We start from the raw sequence: 17,401 nt of genomic DNA on the forward strand, positions 1-17,401 counted from the left end.
GCCAGCATAACACATCTTGATTTTATGTTCTTGGTCATGGAAAGTGCTGTTGAATGACTTCTGTTTCACTCAGAGACAAAATTGAAACATGATTTAGAAACTAGAGATTGTCTTCTTTCCAATGGTATGATTCATATGCATAGTAAGAGGCAATGATTGAATAAGAGGCAGTTTAATCGTTAGAGCAAGGATTTTTAAGCCTTGAGACAATTGAGACATGGATTGTGTATGTGTGCCATTCAGAGGGTGAATGGCAAGACAAAAAATGTAAGTGCCTTTGAATGGGGTATTGTAGTAGGTGCTAGGTACACCGGTTTGTGTCAAGAACTGCACCGCAACTGGGTTTTTCACCTCAACAGTTTCCTGTGTATATCAAGAAGGGTGCACCACCCAAAGGAAAATCCACCAACTTGACACAACTGTGGGAAGCATTGGAGTTAACACGGGCCAGCATCCCTGTGGAACGCTTTCGAAACCTTGTAGAGTCCATGCCCAGAAGAATGGAGGCTGTTCTGAGGACAAAAGGGGGGATGCAACTCAATATTAGGAGGTATTCCTAATGTTTTCTATACTCAGTGTGTATATTAAACACACCGATGCTCGTCAGATGTGGCAGGGCTTGCAAACTATTACAGACTACAAAGGAAGCAAGCCGCGAGCTGCCCAGTGACACGAGCCTACCAGATGAGCTAAATCACTTCTATGCTCGCTTCGAGGCAAGCAACACAGAGGCATGCATGAGAGCATCAGCTGTTCCGGACGACTGTGTGATCACGCTCTCCGTAGCCGACATGAGTAAGATGTTTAAACAGGTCAACATAGACAAGGCTGCGTGGCCAGACGGATTACCAGGACGTGTGCTCCGGGCATGTGCTGACCAACTGGCAGGTGTCTTCACTGACATTTTCAACATGTCCCTGATTGAGTCTGTAATACCAACATGTTTCAAGCAGACCACCATAGTCCCTGTGCCCAAGAACACAAAGGCAACCTGCCAAAATGACTACAGACCCGTAGCACTCACGTCCGTAGCCATGAAGTGCTTTGAAAGGCTGGGAATGGCTCACATCAACATCATTATCCCAGAAACCCTAGACCCAATCCAATTTGCATACTGCCCAAACAGATCCACAGATGATGCACTCTATTGCACTCCACATTGCCCTTTCCCACCTGGACAAAAGGAACACCTATGTGAGAATGCTATTCATTGACTACAGCTCAGCGTTCAACACCATAGTACCCTCAAAGCTCATCACTAAGCTAAGGAACCTGGGACTAAACACCTCCCTCTGCAACTGGATCCTGGACTTCCTGACAGGTCACCCCCAGGTGTGAGGGTAGGTAGCAACATATCTGCCACACTGATCCTCAACACTGGAGATCCCCAGGGGTGCGTGCTCAGTCCCCTCCTGTACTCCCTGTTCACCCACGACTGCATTGCCAGGCACGAGTTCCACCCCTATCATTAAGTTTGCAGACGACACAACAGTGGTAGGCCTGATCACCGACAACGACGAGACAGCCTATAGGGAGGAGGTCAGAGACCTGGCCGGGTGGTGCCAGAATAACAACCTAACCCTCAATGTAACCAAGACTAAGGAGATGATTGTGGACTACAGGAAAAGGAGAACCGAGCACGCCACCATTCTCATCGACGGGCTGTAGTGGAGCAGGTTGAGAGCTTCAAGTTCCTTGGTGTCCACATCAACAACAAACTAGAATGGTCCAAACACACCAAGACAGTCATGAAGAGGGCATGACAAAGCCTATTCCCCCTCAGGAAACTAAAAAGATTTGGCATGGGTCCTGAGATCCTCAAAAGGTTCTACAGCTGCAAAATCGAGAGCATCCTGACCGGTTGCATCACTGCCTGGTACGGCAATTGCTCGGCTTCTGACCGCAAGGCACTTCAGAGGCTAGTGCATACGGCCCAATACATCACTGGGGCAAAGCTGCCTGCCATCCAGGACCTCCACACCAGACGGTGTCAGAGGAAGGCCCTAAAAATCGTCACAGACCCCAGCCACCCCAGTCATAGACTGTTCTCTCTACTACTGCATGGCAAGCGGTACCGGAGTGCCAAGTCTAGGACAAAAAGGCTTCTCAACAGTTTTTACTCCCAAGCCATAAGACTTCTGAACAGGTAGCCAATGGTTACCTGGACTATTTACATTGTGTGCACCCCTCCCCCAACACCTCGTTTACGTTGCTGCTACCCTCTGTTCATCATATATGCATAGTCACTTTAACCATACATCCATGTACATACTACCTCAATTGGCCCGACCAACCAGTGCTCCCGCACATTGGCTAACTGGGCTATCTGCATTGTGTCCCACCTCCCGCCAACCCCTCCTTTTACGCTACTGCTACTCTCTGTTCATCATATATGCATAGTCACTTTAACCATACCTACATGTACATACTACCTCAATAAGCCTGACTACCCGGTGTCTGTATATAGCCTTGCTACTCTTATTTTCAAATGTATTTTTACCGTTTTATTTCTTTACTTACCTACACACACACACACACACACACACACACACACACACACCTTTTTTTCGCACTTTTGGTTAGAGCCTGTAAGTAAGCACTTCACTGTTGTATTCGGCGCACGTGACAAATAAACTTTGATGTGATATATATATATACACACACACACACACACACTATTGAGTTCCTCTGTCCAGTGTCTGTGTTCTTTTGCCCATCTTAGTCTTTTATTTTTATTGGCCAGTCTGAGATATGGCTTTTTCTTTGCAACTCTGCCTAGAAGGCCAGCATCCTGGAGTCGCCTCTTCACTGTTGACGTTGAGACTGGTGTTTTGCGAGTACTATTTAATGAAGCTGCCAGTTGAGGACTTGTGAGGTGTCTGTTTCTCAAACTAGACACTCTAATGTACTTGTCCTCTTGCTCAGTTGTTCACCGGGGCCTCACACTCTTCTTTCTATTCTGGTTAGCGCCAGTTTGTGCTGTTCTGTTAAGGCAGTGGTACACAGCGTTGTACGAGATCTTCAGTTTCTTGGCAATTTCTCGCATGGAATAATCTTAATTTCTCAGAACAAGAACATACTGATGAGTTTCAGAAGAAGATCTTTGTTTCTGGCCATTTTGAGCCTGTAATCGAACCCACAAATGTTGATGCTCCAGATACTCAATTAGTCTAAAGAAGGCCAGTTGTATTGCTTCTTTAATCAGGACAACAGTTTTCAGCTGTGCTAACAATTGCAAAAGGGTTTTCTAATGATCAATTCGCCTTTTAAAATGATAAACTTGGATTAGCTAATACAACGTGCCATTGCAACACAGGAGTGATGGTTGCTGATAATGGGCATCTGTACGCGAATGTATATATTCCATTAAAACAAATCAGCCGTTTCCATCTACAATAGTCATATACAACATTAACAATGTCTACACTGTATTTCTGATCAATTTGATGTTATTTTAATGGACAAAAAATGTGCTTTTCTTTCAAAAACAGGGAAATTTCTAAGTGACCAGAAACTTTTGAACGGTAGGGTATATATAAATATATTAAACAGTACGATCATTACACAGGTGCACCTTGTGCTGGGGACTCTAAAATGTGCAGTTGTCACACAACACAATGCCACAGATGTCTCAGGTTCAAGGAGCATGCACGTTTTTACCACAGACCACGTGTAACCACGTCAGCCCAGTACCTCCACATCTGGCTACTGCACCTGCAGGATCGTCTGAGACTAGCCACCCGGACAAGTGATGAAACTGTCGGTTTGAACAACTGAATAATTTCTGCCCAAAGTCTCAGAAACCGTGTCAGGGAATCTCATCTGCATGCTCGTAGTCCTTACCAGAGTCTTGACCTGACTGCAGTTCTGCATCGTAATCATCTTCAGTGGGTAAATGCTCACCTTCGATTGCCACTGACATGCTGGAGAAATTTGTTCTTCCTGGATGAATCGTGGTTTCAACTGTACTGGGCAGATGTCAGACAGCGTGTATGGCGTTGTGTGGGCGAGCGGGTTGCTGATGTCAACGTTGTGAACAGAGTGCCCCATGGTGGTATGGTTATGAAATGGACAGGCATAAGCTACGGACAAAGAACACAATTTAATTTTATTGATGGCAATTTGAATGCTCAGAGATACTGTGACGATATCCTGAGGCCCATTGTCGTGCCATTCATCCGCAGCCATCACCTTATGTTTCAGCATGATAATGTCCCCATGTCGCAAGGATTTCTGATCCATACCCGTACCTTTTTTTTAAGGTATCTGGGACCAACAGATGCATATCTGTATTTCCAGTAATGTGAAATCCATAGATTACGGCCTAATCAATGGATTTCCAATCATTTATACTGTACTTTTTGTGTTCTATGTTGTTAAGTACCTTGTGTGTAGCATTCTGTCACCAAACATGAAGTTCACTCTCAGGAAATAAACATTATTTGAATTGAATACATATGGTTTATTAACAAAAATGTCCCTCTTAATTATTCTGCAGGAATTGCTGGCACTCCAGTGATCTTCAATGTGAACGGAGATGCCCCTGGTCGCTATGAGATTTACCAGTACCAGATGAAACACAACACCACAGAGTATAAGATCATCGGCCACTGGGCAGACCAGCTTCATTTAGATGTATGGTTATTTATCTCTCTATGACTTCCACTTGTTTATTGCATGGCACCCGTCAAGGTTTTCAGTAATGTGAATCTAAGTAAATACTGTGTACAGTTAGAAGTGTCTGTGAAGGTTAATACAGTACATTATTTTTGGGTGAAAAAAAAGATGCACTGACTAAAAACATGTCATTTTAAACCATGATATAAATGTATTTGTCATTACTGTATACATAGCCTCAGTCCTTGGACCAGCAACTTGCCTTGAGTTGGGTTGCTTTATCAACTAAGTTAAGTCATGCAGGACCTGAGACTTATCTATATCACGAAAGGACAGTAGATATCAGGGGCCAGCTGTGGGGTTACTGTTGCACACCAAATCCATTTTTACAATTGTCATATTCCCCCATAGCTGTTTTGGAATGCAGGCCCAGGAATAGTGGTAAGAGGAAGACATATTCAGGAAACGTAAACAACCATGTTGTCATTCAGAGATTGTTTACTTTGCTGATTCTGATTCTACCACAGGCCATTTCAAGTAACCATCAGGCATCTGAAACATATGGTAATAAACGAAGTAGGGGCAATAGGACAAGACTGCTATGTGGTATTACATTATGTCAGCATATTACTGCATTTGCTTATTCTTAAAGAAGGCTTATGTGGCTGAGAAGGGGACACATGTAGTTTCCTGCGGAGTTATAATTAACGAACAATGCTGTATTCCATGCTTTAGATAACATCTTTCAAAGTAATGACTTTGTGATTGAAAATGGTGTAGTCGTCTTGTTAAACGGTGTTCACCATCCTTAAAACAGATGTCTTTCATCCCAACATCCTTGTATTTTGGGTGTTGAGAGTGTTTAGATTCATTCTAATCCACTAAATGGTAATTTAATTGGGGCGGCAGGTAGCCTAGTGGTTAGCGTGTCGGACTAGTAACTGAAAGGTTGCAAGATCGAATCCCCGAGCTGACAAGATAAAAATCTGTCGTTCTACCCCTGAACAAGGCAGTTACCCACTGTTCCTAGGCCATCATTGAAAATAAGAATTAGTTCTTAACTGACTTGCCTAGTTAAATAAAGGTAAAACAACTTTAATTGTGCATATGTAATATTCCTTTTTAATATGCAACAACAAAAACAAGATAGTTGTGGCCACACAATCTGATCAGTGTTAATGCTTATATACTGCTTCTAAACTTTTTTCTGCAAATGTTACTCTAAGTTTATCCAAATTTCATCATGCCTATTCATGGAAAACATGCATTAATCAAGTACCCTTTTTATGACTGTTTAACGGTCACAGACAGATAGATAACTCCTCCTGTCCTTCACCTTCTTTCCACCAGACTAAGGAGATGCGGTGGCCTGGTGGGACACTCCAGGTACCCCAGTCTATCTGCAGCCAGCCCTGTTGTCCTGGGGAGAGGAAGAAAACAGTCAAAGGTGTCCCCTGCTGTTGGCACTGTGAGCGCTGTGATGGCTACCAGTACCAGGCCGACACCTACAGTTGTAAGATGTGCCGCTTTGACCTGCGGCCCAATGAGAACCACACGGCCTGTGAAGCCATCCCCATCGTCAAGCTGGAGTGGAGTTCCCCCTGGGCTGTCATCCCTGTACTCATCGCTGTGCTGGGCATCATGGCCACCATGTTTGTGGTGGGCACCTTCATCCGCTACAACGACACGCCCATCGTTAAGGCGTCAGGGCGCGAACTCAGCTATGTGCTGCTGACGGGCATCTTCCTGTGCTACGCCACCACCTTCCTCATGATCGCTGCCCCTGACGTTGGCATCTGCTCCCTGCGACGGATCTTCCTGGGTCTGGGGATGAGTATTAGCTATGCAGCGCTGCTCACTAAGACCAACCGTATCTATCGCATCTTTGAGCAGGGGAAGATGTCAGTGAGCACCCCCAGGTTCATCTCCCCGGCCTCCCAGCTGGTCATCACCTTCAGCCTGATCTCAGTTCAGCTCCTGGGGGTGTGTATCTGGTTTGGTGTGGACCCGTCTCAGGCTGTCATCGACTATGAGGACCAGCGCACGTCCAACCCGGACATGGCCCGTGGCGTGCTCAAATGTGACATCTCAGACCTTTCTCTGATCTGCCTGCTTGGCTTCAGCATGCTGCTCATGGTCACCTGTACGGTGTATGCCATCAAGACCCGGGGGGTGCCAGAGACCTTCAACGAGGCCAAGCCCATCGGCTTCACCATGTACACCACCTGTATCGTGTGGCTAGCCTTCATACCCATCTTCTTCGGGACCTCACAGTCAACAGAAAAGGTAAATGTTTACTTTGACAATTTAACTCTTTAAATCATGCTATAAATTCTCTTATTCTTTCAAAATAATGTAATTTTAAATATGTTTTGCTGTTGAATTTTTTTATGTTATGATAGGAACATTTCAATTTATATCTTCAAAATGGTTTTAAAACAATGATGTATGGAAGAATTTAGTCATCCTTGACAGCTATTACTTATACTATTTTCTGTTTTCATGAATTTTCCAACGTTGTCTGAATGAACTCACAAAGATTCCTCAAAACTAGCGTGTAAGTAGTAAGCACCACGAGGACATGACAATTAAATTCACGTGTGAGCCAAGGATATCACATTCACGTGTGAGCCAAGGATTGTCTGACAGTTTTTCCATTTGGAAGTACGCTTTGCTCCTGCAGTTTAATGTGAGAAAAATGACTCACTCAAATTGCTCTTGTTGTATAACGTCAGTCTCTTATGTGCGTGGATGCCTCAGCTATTCATCATGTGATAAGATGTGTTGCTTTCTGTTCCACTCAGGGGATTACCGGGCATTGAGTGCTGACTTGTGCGGATAATTCATTTCACCCAAGTTTGTTTGGATTTGCTTTCTTTAATTGTGTTTCCTCGAATGTGTTTGATTTTGCTTCATACTTTAGTGATAGGGGAATGCCAAGTAGTCAGTCAATCAGTACACTCTGATGTGCAACGAAATAAATGACAGACGCTCAGCACAACACATGCAATGAAAATCACAGCTTTTGATAACAAGTGCCTTATTGGGTAGAAATGCACTGTCTGTGGCATTGTCTTTCTACTGTAATCTTCGGACAGTGGCTTGTCATTTGATTTGGAACGTTGTATTTTCTGATGTGGATGGATCAGCCATCAAAAACAAGTTATCAAATAAAATGACGTGCATTTGTTTCTGAAATGGGCAGCTTTGAAATATCGTCTACGTTGGACAACTGTTAGATATGGTTTGTCATGTTTTCTTACAGAAACACTTTAAGTGACTGAATCACCAAGCTATACAGGGGTAAAAACTATTTCTCCCAAACTTTCAGCACACATCTTCCAACATATGTCAGGTAGACATAAGTGTACAGTATATACTACACACACTTTGTTTGTATTGCATATTTGAAATATAAATAATGTTTTACTATTTTGACAATTTGAACTGCAAAAAAAAAAATCTAAAATAACCTGTAATAGAAGGCTAATCAAAATGAACACTACTGTACATGGTTCTCCCTTTATTGCAACTTTCTCACTATGTTGCAGTAGTGACAAATTTAGTGCGGTGGTAAGGAATTCCTTACCACAGCACTAAATGTGTCATTACTAGTGCACAGTAGTGATCATTTTGATTAACCTTCTATTACAGATTCATTTGAAAACATTTTTGCAGTTCAAATTGACAAAATAGTAAAACATGATTTAACTTGATTTTCAAAACCTTTATTTAGAGAAATATCATCTCTATGGTTCTCTGTAAAATGTTCAATGTTGATTGTACTGTATGAATATTAAACTTGATCGATTGAATTACTTATGCATCTAATTATTTATGTTAGATGTTTAAATGATCACTTTAGCCCCCTCAGTTTTAGTTTCATGTCCCTATATAAAAATAGCTAAAAAGTTAAAACGATTGAGTGACAGGTTGGCGCCCCAAAAAATCTGTATCTCCACTGCACTGTGTTGCTGTGTGTAGGCAGCCTGATCTAAGACTAGACATAACATAGTAAACGTAAATCCAGAACATTAAAATGATGATATTTTGCAATTGGTACATAAGATATAAAGTAACTTAACGATGCAATATGCAGAAATCTTTCCGGAATTTCATGGTTGCTAATATTCTAGTTGTTCACCTAATTTCAGTTGATGTCACAAAACAATCAGTCATTGTGTACGTAATTCTTTGTACCATCTAAACCACTGTGAAATATATTTTCCATAACCAAAAATATTGTATTTTCAGCTGTTGAGGCTGGTGTACAAAACGTAAGGTAATAGATGCAAAAACTAAACTTAATAAGAATGGGAAGCATAGAAATAGTGCACATAGAACAGATCTACCGCTTCTTAGGCTTGCTTTCGGTGAGAATGACCTACAGTATAACTCAATATTTCTATGTGAACTTGGTTGAGTCGTCTAAAAAGTTACATAATGCAGTTAAGGCAAAAACTTATTGTACATTTTGCAAATTCATAACATATTGTATGAATATGGACATTTTCCAATTAATACATACCATATGAAATGCAACATATCATACTAAATGCAGCACCTGTCACGCCCTGACCATAGTAAGCTGTTTTTCTCTGTGTTGGTTTGGGTGTGATAGTGACTAGGGTGGGTCATCTAGGTGTATTGCATTTCTATGGTGTCCTGGTATGGTTCCCAATTAGAGGCAGCTGTTTATCATTGTCTCTGATTGGGGATCATATTTAGGTAGCCATTTCCCCATTGTTAGTTGTGGGATCTTGTCTACAGTAAGTTGCCTTTGTGCACTCCAGTAGCGTCACGTTTTGTTTGTGCTTTTGTTGTTTTGTTTAGTGAGTTTCTCTTTATTAAAATTATGTGGAACTCTATGCACGCTGCACCTTGGTCTCACTCATACGACGATCATGACAGCACCTTGGATTTACATACAGAATAATACGAAATGCTCTGAGACCAGGTTGCAGCAGGGGGGCAATGGAAAGCCACTGGGCGGTCAGAAATGAATCCTTTGGATTTCCATGAAAAGCGCGAATAAACGCTTTCTCATCTCACAATACGCCTACACCTGTAATATTAGATTTTGGTTTAGACTTACCGTGTAATATGCTTCACTCTTAGCTAGAGCTGTAAAAAGTGTTAGTGTTATTAGCCTTAGCTTATTTAGCTAGCTCTAACCAGCTAATCTGCCACGAAGGATATCAGAAACAAAGGAGAAGGAGTGATGAGCAGTAGCAGCAGTATCAGCATCAAACCACTGTGGCTACCACCAAGCCCAACAGCGGTAGTGCTCCCGAGCTCCAGCTAGCTCCGTGTGCAGAGCCTACCCACCCTTCCACAAGCGCCACCATAATGGCTTCACAGCCGCCTCCACCTTTGACTGTTCCTGATGAGCTTGGAATAGAGGAGCCAGCCCAGGTTAGCCTAGAATCTTACCCTAGCCACAGGTTTTCTGTCCAAAAACGTTAATTTAATAGCAACTGGTTCATAGGAAGAGAGTAGCTGGAATACTTGGTTGCTGCAGATGCAACATTTTGTTTCCCATGTCGAAAGTTCTGTGTTGGGTCCAATACCAATGCAGACAAGGCCTTCACCCAAGCTGGGTATTCTAACTGGAAGCATGCTATTGATAGTACTAAAGGATTTGCTAGGCACGCATCAAGCGAAGAGCATTTGAAATGCACTGCACTGTGGTAAGAAAAACTAGTTCTAAGTGCTATGGGAACATTGGTGTCAACACTTGTTAATGATGGGCAGCTGGCAAGAAATTGCATGTATTTGTTGGAGATTGTGGACATTATTGGGTTCCTTGTTTCAAACCAGCAACCACTGAGGGGGGCAGTGGACTTTGTCTATGATGGAATATACTCTACGAAAAGACAAGGGAGGTGTTTAGCACCATACCCCACAATGCTATATACACGTCACATTATATTCTAAATGAAATCATAGCGCTCATGAGTGATATTGTCACTGAGGAAATAGTTAAAGAAATCTGAGAATCTTGGTACACACTGAAGGTAGATGTGACCAAGAATCCTACTTGATCTTAAAATATATCCATTGTTACTCGTTACCTGGATGAAAACAATAACGTGCGTGAGCGGTTGCTGCCAATGGCAACTCCAAATATGGTGATTCTTTATTACTTTCAAAACTCGTTCTTACCAAGCTAACAAAGGTTGGCCTAAGCACAAAAAATATACTTAGTCAATGTTATGACTTTGCTAGTGCCGTGTCAGGTAAAAAGGGGGACATGCAGAAAATATTGCATGACAAAGTAAACAGAAGTGCAATATGTTCACTGTTTCAACCACCAGCTTCACTTAGTGGTCGCTCACGCAATGTCATTTGAGAATGCGCTGGAGGACATTAATATCTGTGACTCACTCTACAAGTTCTTAAAGAAACCAACAGTGGCTGCCCTGTACACTGGATAAACCTTGAAAAGGCTACTGGATCAAAGGTGAACCGGACACCTGGCTACTGTGTCAGTGATTGTTAAAAGTTGTTACAGAATTTTTAAGTTCCTCTCTGACATCGAATGCAGCCACCATGGTACAAAGAATCCTCAGTCTTCTCGATCCTCCAAACAACTTACTCCAGGCAAAAGCAACAGATCTTTACACTGTAGTCAAAGTGTTCCTCAGTGCATTGGAGTGTGTCAAGAAGCTGAGGTGTGACAGCTAGTTCGAAGCCATTTGGGCACAGTGCGGTGCCAGTGGCACTGACGCACCACCAGCTCCAAGCAAACGATGACGTTATGTAAGTAAAAATCTCCAGCCATACGTGGTGGACAGTAGGCCAGCAGGACAGAGGAGAAGATACTGAGTAAAAGTCTGTTCTTCAGCACATTGGATGAGGTCATTGGTGAAATGTCAGAATGATTCAGAGAACGTAACAGCCAACTGGCAGAGGCTCTGTGTGGCCCTTGACCCAGCTGGATCTAAGCAAAACATATTTGGTGGAAGCAGAGCTTAGATTCACTTGACAGTTTTTGCAGACTGAAATCACCTGCTCTGGCTCCAATGAGGACCCCACTTGATATCATGCAGAGATTGCTGACCGTGCTTACTGGATTGACTTTTGCGGCTTCCACAGCTACATGCGAGAACTCATTTTCCACTTGTGTTCAGTCAGCACAGAAGAAGCATGCTACACCTGAGGAATGCTCAACTAATCCAACAAGCCTTTGAGGGGGATCTTCAAGAATATTTCGGAGAGAATGTAATGATAGATTTCTCAGGAAGTTTCACAGTGCATGAAGGAAGCGTTTGAAAAGGTAAGATTGTTTCAATCTAGTGGGTTGTTTATCAAAATCTTGCTTTAGTGTGTAGGGCTCTGTAGCATGGTGCTGATAGAGCGCAGCAAGATTTTGTGCCATTGAACCTGTCACTTCTTGGTCAATAGATTTTTTTTGTGTTTATTATGGTATAGCGTAATATAAGCAGAATTCTATGTAATTCGAGTGCGAGAATCCAAATTACTCCCCTGGATATAGCTACATATTGATATGTTTTATCATAAAAATAGATAAACCATAACAGAAGGTAGCCTTTCTTGGTAGCCTATTGATTTTAATTAGTGTAAATGAACTGTATGTATTGGAAACTAATTTATGGTAGGCTGGCACACATATCACAATGTGTTGCTGAACTCATGAGCGGGTAAAATAATTTTCCATGTTTGAAGCGGGCCTGTATAGGCCTATTTATTTGTCAAGACAGCACGACGAAGGAAGACCTTCAACACGTAAATACATGCATTACTTCTTACCCAAATGGGCGGAAGTTCGGGAAAAGGTATTAGGATTACTGTGAGCGTAGTGTCCCAAATGTATCCAGGTGTTGTCTCTCTTTCTCTCCATCTTTTGTAAGTGTCATATTGTGTTAGTCCGCTAGGGACCTGTTTCCATGGCATTACGTTTTTAATCAATAACCTATACCGTGTGTGTGTGTATCCTGTGTTATCATTTAGTTCGTTAGTAAATAAATAATCAAATCAATTTGTGTGGTATGGGATGATGAGTAAGACTCGGGTTTGTGCAGATTCAAGAAGTATACGACGTTCAGAATGAGACTGATATGAGATAATGATTAATAAATGACTGTTATCGATATATAACATATCTTTAGCGTTTAATTTGGGAGATCGTAACTCTGCAAACAACTTCTTCTGTGGTGCCCCAAATTCCTAATGAGTTACATTATTCATTTAATCGGGTAACAATTAAACATAGTTAGTTGATTCGATAAATAACAGTCATCACATTAATGAGAGTCACGTTACGACAGTGAAATACACATATTTAGCAGATGCTATTGCGTGTGTAGCGAAATGCTTGTGTTCCTAGCTCCAACAGTGCAGTAGCATCTAACAATTCACAACAATACACACAAATCTAAAGGAATGGAATTGAGAAATATATAAATATTAGGATGAGAAATGTCAGAATGACATTGACAAAAATACAGTAGAATACAGAATATAAATCAAATCAAATCAAAGTGTGTCACGTGCGCCGAATACAACAGGTGTAAATCGTACAGTGAAATGCTTACTTACAGGCTTTAACCAATAGTGCAAAAAAGGTATTAGGTGAACAACAGGTAAGAAAATAAATAAAACAACAGTAAAAAGACAGGCTATATACAGTAGCTAGGCTATGAAAGTAGCGAGGCTACATACAGACACCGGTTAGTCAGGCTGATGCAAAAAGTCCGGGTAGCCATTTGAATACCTGTTCAGGAGTCTCATGGCTTGGGGGTAAAAACTGTTTAGAAGCCTTTTTGTCCTAGACTTGGCTGGGGTGGCTGGGGTCTTTGACAATTTTTAGGGCCTTCCTCTGACACCGCCTGGTGTAGAGGTCCTGGATGGCAGGCAGTTTAGCCCCAGTGATGTACTGGGCCGTACGCACTAACCAGTCAGGATGCTCTCGATGTTGCAGCTGTAGAACCTTTTGAGGATCTCAGGACCCATGCCAAATCTTTTTAGATTCCTGAGGAGGAATAGGCTTTGTCGTGCCCTCTTCACGACTGTCTTGGTGTGTTTGGANGGGGTCTTTGACAATTTTTAGGGCCTTCCTCTGACACCGCCTGGTGTAGAGGTCCTGGATGGCAGGCAGTTTAGCCCCAGTGATGTACTGGGCCGGACGCACTACCCTCTGTAGTGCCTTGCGGTCAGAGGCCGAGCAATTGCCGTACCAGGCAGTGATGCAACCAGTCAGGATGCTCTCGATGTTGCAGCTGTAGAACCTTTTGAGGATCTCAGGACCCATGCCAAATCTTTTTAGTTTCCTGAGGGGGAATAGGCTTTGTCGTGCCCTTTTCCCGACTGTCTTGGTGTGTTTGGACCATTCTAGTTTGTTGCTGATGTGGACACCAAGGAACTTGAAGCTCTCAACCTGCTCCACTACAGCCCCGTTGATGAGAATGGTGGCAAGCTCGGTCCTCCTTTTCCTGTAGTCCACAATCATCTCCTTAGTTTTGGTTACATTGAGGGTTAGGTTGTTATTCTGGCACCACCCGGCCAGGTCTCTGACCTCCTCCCTATAGGCTGTCTCGTCATTGTCGGTGATCAGGCCGACCACTGTCATCTGCAAACTTAATGATGGTGTTGGAGTCGTGCCTGGCCATGCAGTCGTGGGTGAACAGGGAGTACAGGAGGGGACTGAGCATGCACCCCTGGGGAGCTCCAGTGTTGAGGATCAGCGTGGCAGATGTGTTGCTACCTACCCTCGCCACCTGGGGGCAGCCCGTCAGGAAGTCCAGGATCCAGTTGCAGAGGGAGGTGTTTAGTCCCAGGATCCTTAGCTTAGTGATGAGCTTTGAGGGTACTATGGTGTTGAACGCTGAGCTGTAGTCAATGAATAGCATTCTCACATAGGTGTTCCTTTTGTCCAGGTGGGAACGGGCAATGTGGAGTGCAATAGAGATTGCATCATCTGTGGATCTGTTTGGGCGGTATGCAAATTGGAGTGGGTCTAGGGTTTCTGGGATAATGGTGTTGATGTGAGCCATTACCAACCTTTTAAAGCACTTCATGGCTACGGACGTGAGTGCTACGGGTCTGTAGTCATTTTGGCAGGTTGCCTTTGTGTTCTTGGGCACAGGGACTATGGTGGTCTGCTTGAAACATGTTGGTATTACAGACTCAATCAGGGACATGTTGAACATATGAAACATATACATATGAAATGAGTAAAGCTGTATGTAAACATTATTAAAGTGACTAGTGTTCCATTATTAAAGTGACCAGTGATTCCATGTCTATGTACATAGTGCAGCAGCCTCTACAGTGCAGGGTTGAGTAACCGGGTGGTAGCCGGCTAGTGATGGTTATTTAACAGTCTGATTGCCTTGAGATAGAAGCTGTTTTTCAGTCTCTCGGTCCCAGCTTTAATTCACCTGTACTGACCTCGCCTTCTGGATGATAGCGGGGTGAACAGGCTGTAGCTCGGGTGGTTGATGTCCTTGATGATCTTTTTGGCCTTCATGTGACATCGGGTGCTGTAGATGTCCTGGAGGGCAGGCAGTGTGCCCCCGATGATGCATTGGGCAGACCGCACCACCCTCTTGAGAGCCCTCCGGTTACGGACGTTGCAGTTACCGTACCGGGCGGTGATACAGCCCGACAGGATGCTTGCAATTGTGCATCTTTAGATAGTACCCGCAAAACACCAGTCTCAACGTCAACAGTGAAGAGGCGACTCCGTGATGCTGGCCGTCTAAGCAGAGTTGCAAAGAAAAAGCCATATCTCAGACTGGCCAATAAAAATAAAAGATTAAGATGGGCAAAAGAACACAGACAGGCCAGCGTCGTGGAATCGCCTCTTCACTGTTGACGTTGACACTGGTGTTTTGCGGGTACTATTTAATGAAGCTGCCAGTTGAGGACTTGTGAGGCGTCTGTTTCTCAAACTAGACACTCTAATGTACTAGTCCTCTTGCTCAGTTGTGCACCGGGGCCTCCCACTCCTCTTTCTATTCTAGTTAGAGCCAGTTTGCACTGTTCTGTGATGGGAGTAGTAAACCGCGTTGTACGAGATCTTCAGTTTCCATTTTGAGCCTGTAATCGAACCCACAAATGCTGACGCTCCAGATACTCGACTAGTCTAAAGAAAGCCAGTTTTATTGCTTATTTAAGTAGAACAAAAGTTTTCAGCTCTGCTAACATAATTCCAAAAGGGTTTTCTAATGATCAATTAGCCTTTAAAAAGTATAAACTTGGATTAGCTAACACAACGTGCCATTGGAACACAGGAGTGATGGTTACTGATAATTGGCCTCTGTACGCCTATGTAGATATTCCATAAAAAATCTGCTCTTTCCAGCTACAATAGTCATTTACAACATTAACAATGTCTACAATGTATTTCTGATCAATTTGATGTTATTTTAATGGACAAAAAATTTACTTTTCAAGGCCCATCTTCAAACTCAGTGGCTCTTTGCTTGACATCATGGGAAAATCAAAAGAAATCAGCCAAGACCTCAGAAAAAATTGTAGACCTCCACATCCTTGGGAGCAATTTCCAAATGTCTGAAGGTACCACGTTCATCTGTACAAACAACATCTGTGTTTAGAATTATTTTTGTTGTATTAATGCTATTTAATCTCTCCTCAGACTAATATTATTCTGTTTGTTCGGTGGGTACCTTTGCCACTGTTCCACCCCTTGTGTATTGAGCTGTCATGGTGTATTTGTTAGTACGCAAGTATAAACACCATGGGACCACGCAGCCGTCACACCGCTCAAGAAGGAGACGCGTTCTGTCTCTTAGAGATGAACGTACTTTGGTGTGAAAAGTGCAAATTAATCCCAGAACAACAGCAAAGGACCTTGTGAAGATGTTGGAGAAAACAGATACAAAAGTATCTATATCCACAGTAAAACAAGTCCTATATCAGCATAACCTGAAAGGCCGCTCAGAAAGGAAGCCACTGCTCCAAAAACGCCATAAAAAAAGCCAGACTACGGTTTGCAACTGCACATGGGGACAAAGATAGTACTTTTTGGAGAAATTATTAAACAAAAATAGAACTGTTTGGCCATAATGACCATCGTTATGTTTGGAGGAAAAAGGGGGAGGTTTGCAAACCGAAGAACACCATCACCGTGAAGCATGAGGGTGGCAACATCATGTTGTGGGGTTGCTTTGCTGAGGGACTGGTGCACTTCACAAAATAGATGGCTTCATGAGGTAGGACAATTATGTGGATATATTGAAGCAACGTCTCAAGACATCAGTCAGGAAGTTGAAGCTTGGTCGCAAATGGGTCTTCCAAATGGACAATGACCCCAAGCATACTTCCAAAGTTGTGGCAAAATGGCTTAAGGACAAAGTCAAGGTATTGGAGTGGCCATCACAAAGCCCTGACCTCAATCCTACAGAAAATTTGTGGGCAGAACTGAAAAGCATGTACGATCAAGGAGGCCTACAAACCTGACTCAGTTACACCAGCTCTGTCAGGAGGAATTGGCCAAAATTCACCCAACTTAATGTGGGAAGCTTGTGGAAGGCTACGCGAAACATTTGACCCAAGTTAAACAATTTAAAGGCAATGCTTCCAAATGCTAATTGAGTGTATGTAAACTTCTGACACACTGGGAATATGATGAAAGAAGTAAAATCTGAAATAAATCATTCTCTCTACTATTTTTCTGACATTTCACATTCTTAAAATAAAGTGGTGATCCTAACTGACCTAAGAGGGAATTTTTACTAGGATTAAATGTCAGGAATTGTGAAAAACTGCATTTAAATGTATTTGGCTAAGGTATATG

The 17,401-nt window shown here is 42.8% G+C and overlaps 1 protein-coding gene across 1 annotated transcript in view; it reads left to right on the forward strand.

Moving 5' to 3' along the window:
- Positions 1-17,401, forward strand: part of LOC111966943 (metabotropic glutamate receptor 4-like) — a 239,068-nt gene that overhangs the window by 209,956 nt on the left and 11,711 nt on the right. Inside the window, exons 7-8 of the mRNA XM_023991883.2 lie at positions 4,499-4,635; positions 5,968-6,903. Coding sequence (XP_023847651.2) covers positions 4,499-4,635; positions 5,968-6,903 — 1,073 coding nt within the window. The remainder of the gene's footprint in view (positions 1-4,498; positions 4,636-5,967; positions 6,904-17,401) is intronic.

The sequence above is a fragment of the Salvelinus sp. IW2-2015 genome, linkage group LG7, assembly GCF_002910315.2.
Source record: "Salvelinus sp. IW2-2015 linkage group LG7, ASM291031v2, whole genome shotgun sequence".
Classification (NCBI taxonomy): domain Eukaryota; kingdom Metazoa; phylum Chordata; class Actinopteri; order Salmoniformes; family Salmonidae; genus Salvelinus; species Salvelinus sp. IW2-2015.